The sequence below is a fragment of the Cylas formicarius genome, unplaced genomic scaffold (genome assembly GCF_029955315.1).
Source record: "Cylas formicarius isolate icCylForm1 unplaced genomic scaffold, icCylForm1.1 PGA_scaffold_4__25_contigs__length_36172078, whole genome shotgun sequence".
Taxonomy (NCBI): Eukaryota; Metazoa; Arthropoda; class Insecta; order Coleoptera; family Brentidae; genus Cylas; species Cylas formicarius.
This window is the reverse complement of record NW_026844334.1, coordinates 829,681-841,802: the sequence shown is the minus strand read 5'-3', so window position 1 is coordinate 841,802 and position 12,122 is coordinate 829,681. Positions and strand designations below refer to the sequence as shown.

Genomic DNA, 12,122 nt, shown 5'->3' with positions numbered 1-12,122 from the left:
TGTCCCCATTCCTTCGTATCTCCCGTATTGCTGTCACTTTCTCTCCCTCTCAGCTCTACATCTTCCCTGTCTCTCTTTTTCCTGTTTCCCTTTACATCTCTTTCCTGTCTCTCATCCCTTATTTTCTCTAATCTCCTTCCTTAGTTCTCTCATTAGCACTTTCGTTCTTCCCTATATCTCATTTACCATTCTCCCTTATCTTTATTTCGAATTACTTTCCATACTCTTCTATCTCCTCTATCTTGCCTTTAAATTCCTTCCTCGCCCTTCTCTCTTTCTCTTATCTTAATTTCCCCTCTTCTCCCACCGCTAACTGTCTCTCTACTTCCTCTTTCTATCTCTATCTAAGCTTCTATCTCTCTAAGCTTCGCCGCACTTACCAAGATCGTCCGACACGTGTCGATTTTGCCTAAAGACGTCGCGATATAAACGAACATCACGAGGTAACTGATCAGGACCGTCAGCACCTCCGATTTCGAAGACCTCGCGATCTCGTCCTCGATCGAGCGTTCCGCACTGTAAGCGACGCTGACGTAATCCGGCATGTCTTCCTCCTCCCACCGTTTCACGGTCTCGATAAATCTGCAACAGGATCGGCAAATCGCATCGATAACTCACGCCCCCTATACGTACTTTTCTTCCCAAGCCAGCGCGTCCGCGAGGTCGTCCTCGTTCTCGTGATTTTCAACGATGAACGTCAGCGTGACCGCCGTAGCGTCCAAGTGGTCGGACTGCGTGGTCCCGCCCATCACCAAGCCGGGCAGTATGGGTCCACCGTACGGCGCCAGACAGTTGATCCCGTAAGGAGACCTGACGATATTTTTATTAACTCACGTGTTTTTTTTTTCAGTCATTCCTTCGTGTCTATTTCGGTCCTACCCAAGCTCTTCTGCAACTTCCTTATCTCTCTCACCTCTATGATCTCTCATACAACTTTCTCTTTCTCCTAACTCTGTTTGTTTTTCCACTCTCACTCTCTCTCAGTCTATTCTCCCCCCCCCCGCTCTCTCCCTCTCTCTCTTTCTCTCTCTCCTTCCTTTCTCTTTCTTTCTCTCTCTCCTTCCTTTCTCTTTCTTTCTCTCTCTCCTTCCTTTCTCTTTCTTTCTCTCTCTCTCCTTCCTTTCTCTTTCTTTCTCTCTCTCCATCCTTTCTCTTTCTTTCTCTCTCTCCTTCCTTTCTCTTTCTTTCTCTCTCTCCTTCCATTCTCTTTCTTTCTCTCTCTCCTTCCTTTCTCTTTCTTTCTCTTTCTTTCTCTTTCTATCTATACTTTCTTTCTTTCAGCGTCCAAGCGTTCCTACTTACTGCAAACATCCGATAATCCTCTCTGTGCTCGCGTGACTATCATTGGAGAATCTTTCGATATCGTTTTCGAAGAGTCCGAGCAGGGAAATCACAGTGCAGTCCGATATGGTTTTCGCCGCGGAAAATGGGTTCAGCGTCGGCGCGTAACATATCGCGTCCAATCCGACGGCGCGCGCGTCGTCGGCGTCGTCATGCGTCACCGTTATCTAAAAACGCGATTTTTTTTTGTTGGGGCGCGAAAACGAGGTTATTGTCGAACTTACGTTCTCCACCAGTTTCTGCAACTCGAACACCTTGCGAAGGAACGTCTCGTCGAAAGCCGGTCCAAGCACTATGTCCCCGCCGTACGTCGAATTGAACTCGATCTGAAATATCGCGATGGCGTCACCTTTTCTTCTCTACTCTCGTTCTTTGTGTATCTCTCCTCCTACATACGCCTACTCTGGCGCCTGTGCTCTCTCTCCCTCCCTCTCCCCTCCCTACCTCCTCCCTCCCTGCTACTCCCTCTCCCCTCCCCTCCCTCCCTCTTTCTCCTCCTATCCATCTCCTCCCAAACTTGTTCTCTCTACTACTACTACTACTACATTCTGCTATTCTCTCGCCTCTGCTCCCCATCGCTCTCATTCACCTCCTCCAATTCATTCATCTCCATTAAACTTTCTCTCTCTTTGTCTCTCTCTCTCTCTCTCTCTCTCTCTCTCTCTCTCTCTCTCTCTCTCTCTCTCTCTCTCTCTCTCCTCTCTCTCTCCTCTCTATCTCCCTGTCCAAATCTCGTTCTTTCTACTACACTCTTCTATTCTCTCGCATCTGCTACCTGCCTTTCTCTTAATCATCTTCCCTCTGACTTTTTTTTCTCTCTCCGCTTTATCGACTCCCGTTCTTCATGTCTCTTTCTTACACTGTTCTATTCATTCGCCTCTGTTCTCTCTATTTCTTTCTCTCTCTCCCCACCCCTCCCACTCCCCTCCCCTCCCTCTCCCACTCTCCAACACTCTTTCTCCCCCCTCTGTCCTACCCCTCTTTCACTCCCCCAATCTCCCGATCTCTCTCTCCCACCCATCTCTCCCTCCCTCCCTCCCACCCCCTCTGTCTCTCCGTCATATATCCCGTTCTCTCTCCCTCTTCCTCATATCTCCCAGATCTCTCATATCTCTCACATCTTTCATATCTCATGTCTCGCTCATATCTCTCCCTTCTCTTTCTTCCTCTCCCAAATTGCCTGCGGTTACCGATTTTATTCCGACCGCCTTCAGGAATATCTGATTGGTGCGGTAGAAAGGTGTGAAGTGGGCGTCGAAAAAGTCCTTCTCCTCGCGCGTCTGGCTATCGGGCGATGCCCACAGCTCGATCGGGCTCGTCGTGACTACTAGGCGGAGATAGCCGAGCGACAACGCGATCGTCACGACCAGCCAGGCCCCTAGAACTTTTTTCTTGTGCTCGACCATCGCTGAAAAAGTTTCGGTCAGTTCACCGCGGCGCGGGGTCAGAAGGGACGCCGATTACCTGACGCCCACACCTTGAAAAACTCTCGCAGGGCCCTCCGGAAGCGACGCTCGACGCACGCGGCGTCGCGAGATTTTGCCGGTTCCGATTCGACTGCAATGTCATTCATTTTCGGTTTAAGACAAAAAAAAAATTATAATACGCGCGTACCTCGGACGGCGCGCGCGCTGTACAACCACAAAAGAAGCGACAGCACGACGAATCCGACGCCGACGGTGCCTACGGCGACGTAAAACCCGGTCGTCGTGACGTCGCCGAGCATTTGCTCGAGATCCCCGTCGATGACGTCGTAAAGGTTCGCCGGACAGCTCTTCGGACAGTCGGAACAGCTGCACGCCGACGAATCGTCCTGAGAAACGGGTCTTCTTTTCGGTCGTACTTAGTACGCGCGCGTGTCACTTACGTACGCCTGGTCACATCCGAGAATAGGAAAATTAACCGCCCCCTCCCACGACGAGTTTACCGTTACCAAATTGATTTTGAATGGCGTCACGGGATTCTGCGACGGGTCGTTCATGTAGTCGAACCATCTGCGAAAACGCGTCACAAACGCCCGCTCAGAAAAAGGAAGAAGATGGCGGATATTCGTTTGAAAAAAATTTGTTTAGTACATCTTTTAATTGAATTGCGAGTGACGTAACGCCTATAGTTTTGCGAATTAGTGCTAGTTTTATGCGGATGCCTATGGATTTCTATGGTGTATTGTTCGGTTTCTAGATGTCTTACGAAAGTTGGCCGAGTGACCTTTAGTACAATTGGCCACTAGAAGTAAAAGAAGAAGAAGAAAAAGAAACTTACAAAATAGTAAAATAATTAAACAGACGAAATCGTAAAAAGTGACTAAAAAAAATTATATATATTATATATATTCAAGGCTCTGGCGTGAATTTTCATTAAGCAATCTTCCTAATTCTTCAAAATCACCGCTTTTAAAACGTGCAAACCAGGGACAAAAAATTCTATACCACTAGCGCCATCTGTTGTCAAAAACGCCACGAATTAATTTCACCACCGTAAATGTAACCCAAACCAGGCCTGAATATAAGAGAATTGCGCTGAAATTAGTTTTTAGAAGATACATAATTTAATGTAATTTCTTTCAAATCGCTATTGGGACTCCGGATTTCTCTTATTCATCTGCAAGTTTGTGCATAAAGAAAAAGGGGAAAATTCTGACCTCGTGGGGTTGCACCAGATGGCCCCGTAGCTGCCGCATGTGCTTTGCAGGACGCGCTCACCCGTACTGGGCAAGGACACGTCTTTGCACGTGTCGTATATACCGTCGATGACGTCATCGGTCACGTAAAGGGATACGGAGTAAGCGTACGCTGGAAAACGGAATACGTCACAATCGCGTGCGTCGAAATCGACGCGTGCGAACCATACCGCTCTGGAAAATCTGTTGCTTTTTCTCGTAACCCGCCGTCAGGTTCTTCTGATACGGTGAGCACGAGAACGTGCAATAAAACTTTTGGAGGTTCTTGACGCACGTCGGGCACCTAGCGAACGCCGCGGCGCTCACGAAACCGTCGGCCATGCTTAAAATCTGATCGACGTCGCAACACAAGTCGATCGGATCTGCAATCACGTCAATTACGTCACAAACCGAACCTGCGATTTCTACGCGACCGTTTGTTCCTATACCCTGCTTGACGCCGGCCGACGACCGTTTGTTCCTATACCCTGCTTGACGCCGGTCGATTTCTTCTTGTTTTTTCGAGTAACGAGCAAATAAGAGGTTATGGTCGCGTTTATTCACAACCGAGACGGGGTTTTCAGACGAAACTCACCGTCGCTGGCGCCGTCGAAATAGAACGGGCAATACTGTTTGAGTTTGGCGCGCGCTTCGTCCGCTTTGGAATGCGTCGCTTCGAAGGGGATCGGTAAACTGTCGTTGAGGCAGTTGTAAGCGTGACCTTTCTCGTCGGTGTGGCACTGGTGTAGGAAACTGCATTGGGGGACCAGTTCGGCGTCGCACGTCCCCGCGACGCAAACGATAGCGAGAATTTGGAAACCGAGCGCTGGAAACAGAAGTATTCGCGTCGGGCACAAAATATTAGCGGGGACCCGCGCTTACCCGTTTTTTTCATGGTGTTTCGGCAGTTCGATCGGTGGCCGCGGTCCGTTGTCGCCGTCGCATAGCGTTTTTAAAGATTGATAATGTGTGTGGAGGACTCTTATCTCTATCAGTTTCGGTACTCGAAAACACCTGCACCACAATCTTGAGGTTGATAAATAAAAGCACATTTGTCGGTGGTTTTAAAGTTTATTTAAGAAATGTGATTCTTGATCGGTTTGTCATTGTATTTTGTCCCTTCTATGAGCCGTGGCACATCTATTAAAGTTCCTTTAAATAAATTAACTCCTTTTTTTTATTACGATTTTTAAATGGGACTTGGATGTTTCGAAAACGGTAAAAATCTCTACCGATATGAGAAAATTTTTCATTTTTCATCTATTTCATAGCTGACGTTAAATTATTTTGATCGTTTGTAACATGGACGAACAAACAACGAAGTAAATATGGAAGATGGTAGAATAGTCACAGACCAACAGCTGTTAGTCGTTAGCTTATTTGCATTGAAAAACTGGTCCATCTATGACGTCGTTGTAAAGCACGCTTGCCATTTTACATATAAATTGACGTTAACTTACATAAAATCAAGGAAAGGTGTCGTACAACTCGTTTATGCACTAGAAAATCCATCTGCAACGGTCACCCATTTCTGTTTCGAATCGAATCTGTGCCGATTCGAATCCTCCCACCACTACTTCCATGACATGAACCTAACCTATAGAACGCGATATCAAAAATGAGATTCGTATTTTGATTTCGATAATTAGTGATAAAACGATGTGACGTTTGTTGCGTTTGTAATTTGTTCGACTAAATCGCAAGTTGAAAAGAAGCACCCCCCGAATTGGAAACCGATGCCACCATAAACGCGCCTTGTCGACAAAAAGATCAATTATTTAACGTTTGTTCCGTCAAAAACATGTACGCTTGGGGCAGCACGATACACGGGGAGCTGGGGCTCGGCGGCATCGAAGAGGAACACATTTTGACTCCCCGTTTGCACGACTGGTGCTTAGCCGATACTGTGATAGACGCGGCCTTAGGTGATAACCATACACTGTTCCTAACTAAAGAAGGAAAGTTATATTCCTGCGGGAACAACGACTACGGCCAACTGGGGCACGACCAACCGAGGAAAAGGCCACGTATGTCATTGTTTAGTATGTAACATTTTGCTTCGTTTTTTAATTAACTTTCCTTGGGGGGAGTTGTGGTCCACGCTTCGAGATGCTGGTACTAACACTTTCATACACATATTTAATTTCGTCACGGTTCCGTTAAATGTCGGAGATTTCGTAACGCGGGATGCAGGTGGTGCAGATTTTTTTTATACACGGTGTTCGGAGTTATTCAGCGGATAACCTGTCTTGTCTTAAAAACTCTATTCTAGGTTTTGCTGTCAAAAACGAACCGTTTTTTCTTTTGTTTTGTTGGCACCTCATTGGCGTACCGGTTTTTTTATTATTTACATTTTTAAATGGCGATAGTATCAAAACAAAATTTCTATTTTGTTTTGATAATGGCAACATGGAAATTTCTGATAGTAACAATATTTTTATTTGTGATTGTTATACAATATTAAATTAACAACGTCAACGTTGTTAACAGTGAAGACAAAGAAGGCATTTTGTTTTGAAATGATGGGTTTTTTTAAAAAATTATTTGATTCACTGATGAATGTACTTTCACACTAAACAATGAATCAAATGTTCAAAAGTGAAGGTATCCATACATTCATTCATACTCGAAGCCAATAACCTCAAATAATTAATATTATGGTGGGACATCATATTATTCGGCCATTTTTGAAAAGTATTTGGAAAATACTTCGAACGACTTGTTTCTGTGGGGTCACTTGAAAAGTGTTGTCTAAAAAAAACGTTAAATTTGAAACTCTTAACCAGTGAAAAAACGCTCTTTCCTTAAATTGTGACTGGTTTCCACAATATCGACTAAGCATTGTTAGAAATGAATTTTATGATCTCTTACGATATTGGTAACTGGCTTTTTTGTTTCATTTCATTAGCATGTTACAAACATATAAAATGTATACAATCGGTCATGGCAATGAAATATAACATGGACATACGAGGTGTGTTCAAAAAGTAAAGTGACTTTTTGGTTTTATCAAAAAGTATCAAAGTAATGTTCTTTATTGACAGCAGGACCTCGTGATACACAATAATTAAAGAAAACAGTAAGCGAAACCTTGACATTTGGAATATTTTCGAGAAAATCCGTTTTTTTTTTCTGTTTTGAAGTAGAGGTTACGTCACCTAGCGGCCATTTTACGAACTTGGAAAAGTGCGAAAACCAGCGATACAATAGTCCTAGTTGGTGCTTTAACTTCAAAAGTCGAATTAAGTGCATCGATGCATTGTTGTTGAGTTAGTCCGCGTCTAAAATTCTAAAAAAATATTGCATCAAAATGATTCCATTTTATTTATTTTAATTTTTTTTTATTTTAAATTTATCACAAGAAACACAAACAACACTCTCGCCAGAACCTAACCGAGTAAGCCTAACCTCAATCTGTCAAACTTTCCTATAAAAACGTCAGTCGCCAGATGGCATGACTAGTTTAAGAAAATCACGAAATATAAAAGGCGGCCCTCGTATATAATATGGTGGTGGGTTTCGATTTTGTTTTGTCAGTTTCACGTTCCCATAGATCATCGCGCCCTCTATAGGCGAAAAAATACTTAAGCAGAACGAATTCTTTCGTCTGTTTCAGAGCCCGTCATCGGGTTGGATTCGTACGATATCGCTCGCGTCGCTTGCGGAACGACGCACAGCGTCGCCCTTAGCCGATGGGGCGGGGCTTTCTCGTGGGGTTCCGACTACCACGGTCAGCTCGGCCAGCAATTGGGCGAAAAAATTCAACCGGTACCGAAAATTATTCGCAGTGTCGCCCCCTACCACTTGGTACAGGTGCGTACCCCGCCTTTGTCGGTTTCGATAAGGTTTTTTTTTATAAATTTCCGAAAAAAACAAAAATTTTGTAGTTTCGACATCCTGTGTGCGTGTCTACGTACGCTGTTGGAAATATATATATATATATATATATATATATATATATATATATATATATATATATATATATATATATATATCGTAGGAAATATAAGGAATTTATAAGCGCAATACTTCCTATATAAACGATAGAAAAAAAAAAAGAAAACATCCCTATAGTTTATTACTAAATTATAGGGAAATATTGGGAAATATTAAAGAAAAAGTAATATTGAGAAATATGGGGAATTTTTATAGAAATGTCAAGAAAACAAACTATTGAGAAATATTGGGTAATATTGGGAGATATTAAAAAAATTATTATATATTAAATCTAAATATGGAAACATTGGCAAATATTAAGAGATATAAAATATAGGCAAATATAAAATAAGACGAAATATGGAAATTTTGGGAATTATTAAGAAGAAAATAATACTGGGAAATATAAGGATATTGAGGATATATGAACGAAATATTCAACAATATTAATAAAAAATGGTAAAATATCATGGAAATATTTGAGAATGTTAAGAAAAAAAATATATATTGGGAATTATAAGGAAAATCGAAATTATGGAAATCATGGGAAATATTAAGGAGTTATCAGGAACTATTAAGGTAACTGTTGGTAGATTAATGGAAAAGTATGGGGAATTATTAAATATTCAATGAGAAATATGAAAAAATTGGCAAATACTAAGGGATACATGATATAGGCAAATATAAAGTAAAACGAAATATGAGGAAATGGAAAGGAAATGTGGAATTATTGGGGGCTCCAAAGAGGAAATTTAATTAATAGACACATGTTAGAAAATGTAACGAAAACGAACTGTTGCACAATATGATACGAATATTGGGAAATATTAATGAGTTATCAGGATATTTTAAGACAACTATTGGGAAATTATGGAAAAAATTCTACTGGAAAAAATGGGGTATTAAATATTTATTATTAGATATGATATGGGAATGTGATGGAAACTGTGGAAATATTGGCAAATGTAAAGTAAAACGAGCTATTGGGAAATGATAAGGAAAAAGGAAAGGGAAACATATTGAGTATACAATAATGAAATGTTGGAAAAAATAATAAAGGAATTATAATGAAATATTGGAAGATATAAAAACGAAATAATAATGGAACTTTATTTCTGAACTGCCTGTAGAATTTTGGCCGCGTGATGTCAAAATATATAAATATATAGTTCGACCAGAAATATAGTGCTTTTACCCCTTGATTGAGTTTATCTACTGTTTATTACTTCAAAACCGCAGTCCCTGCCGAGCAGACCCTTACCCGTAACCATTCCAGGACCGTCCTAGGAATTTATCCACCTATACCAGCAAGCGGGATATAAGTATGTTTTCAATCTTTTTTAAAACATGTACATATAAAAATTACTACAAAGTAACAATTTATTGCGTTCTATGTCACTTGTTACTTTCGAAAATCGATGAAATCGAATTTTTTTAACCCTCCACGAGGCACATAAGCTTGTAAGAAATTGCCCTGATCCGACGCCGGCATCCATCTTTTTTTCGCGATTTTCGACTGTTTTTTGGACCTTGCTATGAAACAACGCGTGTGTAAGGGTATCCAAAAAACATCATTTTTCAAAAACTGTTACGAGACCAAAAAAAATCTTGTACCAGAAGAAGCAGAAACTTTTATTCTTGACAATTTTTCAAAAATATACAGGGCAAATTCAAAAAAACTGAAGAATGACTATGATTCAGACCTCACTTTCTTTTATTTTGCGATATAGGCCGCATAGACAACAAAAACTTTTGTATTTAAGGTTTTCACCTATTGTACAGGGTGTTCCCGATATTCCTTGCTAAATGAAAAATATGTTAGGTGTCTTAAATTTGCAGATATCAACTTCAAATTTAGCAGAGAAGTAAAAGTCCGTGTCTACATTTAAACGGTAGAAATTGGGCGCAATCCAATTGTACCAAGTATTTTTTTAAAATGTTTGAAATTTTTTTTTTGGTAATTTTCGCTTCCAGAAAAATATGTTCTTTAACCGGCAGATTCAGAAGAACCAGCGCAATAACATTTATTTCAAGCATTTTTTCTATTATATACAGGGTTTTCAAATTATAGGCAAAAATCTAAAAGACCTAGGAAATTGTTACCGTAAAATACTTAAAATGTCAAAGCAATAAATGCACTATATTTTTGGTCGTACTATACTATCTATTTTGAAAGAGTCCGTCTGCGCAGGTGTGTTGCGGGCAACGTCACACCGTCGCCCTGTCCAACGGGGGCGAAATTCTCGCGTGGGGCGCCAACAATTTCGGCCAACTCGGGTTGGGTACGTTCACGACGGGCGAACCGGTACCCTCGGTCGTCACTTCCCTCAAAGGGGTACCGATCGCTTTCATTGCGTGCGGCGCGAACCACACGTTCGCCGTATCGAAATCGGGCGCGGTCTACGGGTGGGGGAAAAACACCAAAGGACAGCTCGGTCTCAACGACGCCCTAAACAAGATGTTCCCGACTCAATTGAGGACGTTGCGAAACCTCAAGGTCAAGTATATCGCGTGCGGCGAAGAATTCTCCGCTTTCCTCACGTCCGACGGGGGCGTGTTCACTTGCGGGGCGGGGACTTACGGTCAGCTGGGTCACGGGGGCAGCACCAACGAGATCCTGCCCCGGCAAGTGATCGAACTGATGGGTTCCACAGTGACGCAGATAGCTGCCGGTAGGCAGCATTGCCTCGCCTTGGTGCCCTCCAGAGGGCGCGTCTATAGTTTCGGTATAGGCGGGTCCGGACAGTTGGGTACCCGGAAGCCTAGCAGCGCGTCGACGCCCCAGGTCGTTTTGGGACCGTGGGTGTCGCCCGGCGGGAAGGCCCTGCTCCTAAGAGACGACGCCCATGAGCTGAACTTGGTGATACATAGGATATTCGCCGGTAATTAGGGAAATATAAGAACAAAATGTTGGTAACATTAATTAAATATATGGGAAATGTTAAGCAAGTGTTGTGAAATATTAAGGAGGAATAATTGAGGAATTATTAAACGGGAACTGAAAAATTACAGGGATATTTTGAAATATTAAAAAAGAATTATATTGAAAAGTGTGGGGAATTACAGGAATTATGGAAAAGATATAAAAACATAGTATTGGGAACTGTGGGGAATTATGAAGTAGAAAGGTGTATAAAAGGAGCTGAAAAATTAATTTTTTAGAAATATTAGGGAAATATGGTGATATTGGGAAATGTAAAAATAAAAGTTGGATAATGTTAATCATGTATCTGGAAAAATATCAAATCACAATATTCGCAAATTCTAATGAAATACACTAAAATACGGAAAAATTAACTTTTAGAAAACACTTAGGGAATTTGGTAAACTCGCGATATATTATGAGAAAATATGATGTTTCAAAATGTGGGTAATTATTTTACAAATGTTGGGGAATATAAAACCAAAGATTGGTAATGTTATTTAAATATCGAGAAATATTAAGCATCCATTAATTAAGAATAATTGTTGGGAAATATGGGGAATTTTCAAAAAACAAGAACTGAAAAATTGCAGGAATATTTTCAAATGTTAAAAAAATAATTATATTGAAAAATGTGGGGAATTATAGGAAATATGGAAAAGATATAAAAACATAGTATTGAGAAATGTGGGGAATTATGAAGTAGAAAGGTGTATAAAAGGAGCTGAAAAATTAATTTTTTAGAAATATTAGGGAAATATGGTGATATTGGGAAATGTAAAAATAAAAGTTGGATAATGTTAATCATGTATCTGGAAAAATATCAAATCACAATATTCGCAAATTCTAATGAAATACTCTAAAATATGGAAAAATTAACTTTCAGAAAACATTTAGGGAATTTGGGAAACTCGCGATATATTATGAGAAAATATGATGTTTCAAAATATGGGTAATTATTTTACAAATGTTGGGGAATATAAAACCAAAGATTGGTAATGTTAATTAAATATCGGGAAATATTAAGCATCCATTAAGGAAGAATAATTGTTGGGAAATATGGGGAATTTTTGAAAAACAAGAACTAAAAAATTACAGGAATATTATCAAATATTAAAAAAATAATTATATTGAAAAATGTGGGGAATTATAGGAAATATGGAAAAGATATAAAAACATAGTATTGAGAAATGTGGGGAATTATGAAGTAGAAAGGTGTATAAAAGGAGCTGAAAAATTAATTTTTTAGAAATATTAGGGAAA

General features: G+C 40.7%; 2 protein-coding genes across 4 annotated transcripts in view; one reads left to right on the top strand and one right to left on the bottom strand.

Moving 5' to 3' along the window:
• Positions 1 to 5,412, bottom strand: part of LOC132701361 (NPC intracellular cholesterol transporter 1 homolog 1b-like) — a 14,602-nt gene extending 9,190 nt beyond the window's left edge. The window contains exons 1-12 of the mRNA XM_060669197.1: positions 4,883 to 5,412; positions 4,596 to 4,826; positions 4,192 to 4,383; positions 3,983 to 4,133; positions 3,209 to 3,335; positions 2,956 to 3,154; positions 2,806 to 2,898; positions 2,532 to 2,749; positions 1,566 to 1,667; positions 1,303 to 1,508; positions 634 to 810; positions 381 to 582 (exon numbers count right to left, since the gene is read on the bottom strand). Of these exons, the coding sequence (XP_060525180.1) occupies positions 381 to 582; positions 634 to 810; positions 1,303 to 1,508; positions 1,566 to 1,667; positions 2,532 to 2,749; positions 2,806 to 2,898; positions 2,956 to 3,154; positions 3,209 to 3,335; positions 3,983 to 4,133; positions 4,192 to 4,383; positions 4,596 to 4,826; positions 4,883 to 4,895 (1,911 nt within the window). The 5' untranslated portion in view covers positions 4,896 to 5,412. The remainder of the gene's footprint in view (positions 1 to 380; positions 583 to 633; positions 811 to 1,302; positions 1,509 to 1,565; positions 1,668 to 2,531; positions 2,750 to 2,805; positions 2,899 to 2,955; positions 3,155 to 3,208; positions 3,336 to 3,982; positions 4,134 to 4,191; positions 4,384 to 4,595; positions 4,827 to 4,882) is intronic.
• Positions 5,413 to 5,580: 168 nt separating this feature from the next.
• Positions 5,581 to 12,122, top strand: part of LOC132701362 (probable E3 ubiquitin-protein ligase HERC4) — an 18,621-nt gene continuing 12,079 nt past the window's right edge. Inside the window, exons 1-3 of one of the 3 annotated variants that reach the window (XM_060669200.1) lie at positions 5,581 to 6,042; positions 7,617 to 7,813; positions 10,128 to 10,818. In XM_060669200.1, the coding sequence (XP_060525183.1) occupies positions 5,802 to 6,042; positions 7,617 to 7,813; positions 10,128 to 10,818 (1,129 nt within the window). In that variant the 5' untranslated portion in view covers positions 5,581 to 5,801. The remainder of the gene's footprint in view (positions 6,043 to 7,616; positions 7,814 to 10,127; positions 10,819 to 12,122) is intronic. The other 2 variants (XM_060669198.1, XM_060669199.1) reach the window with 2 other exon arrangements.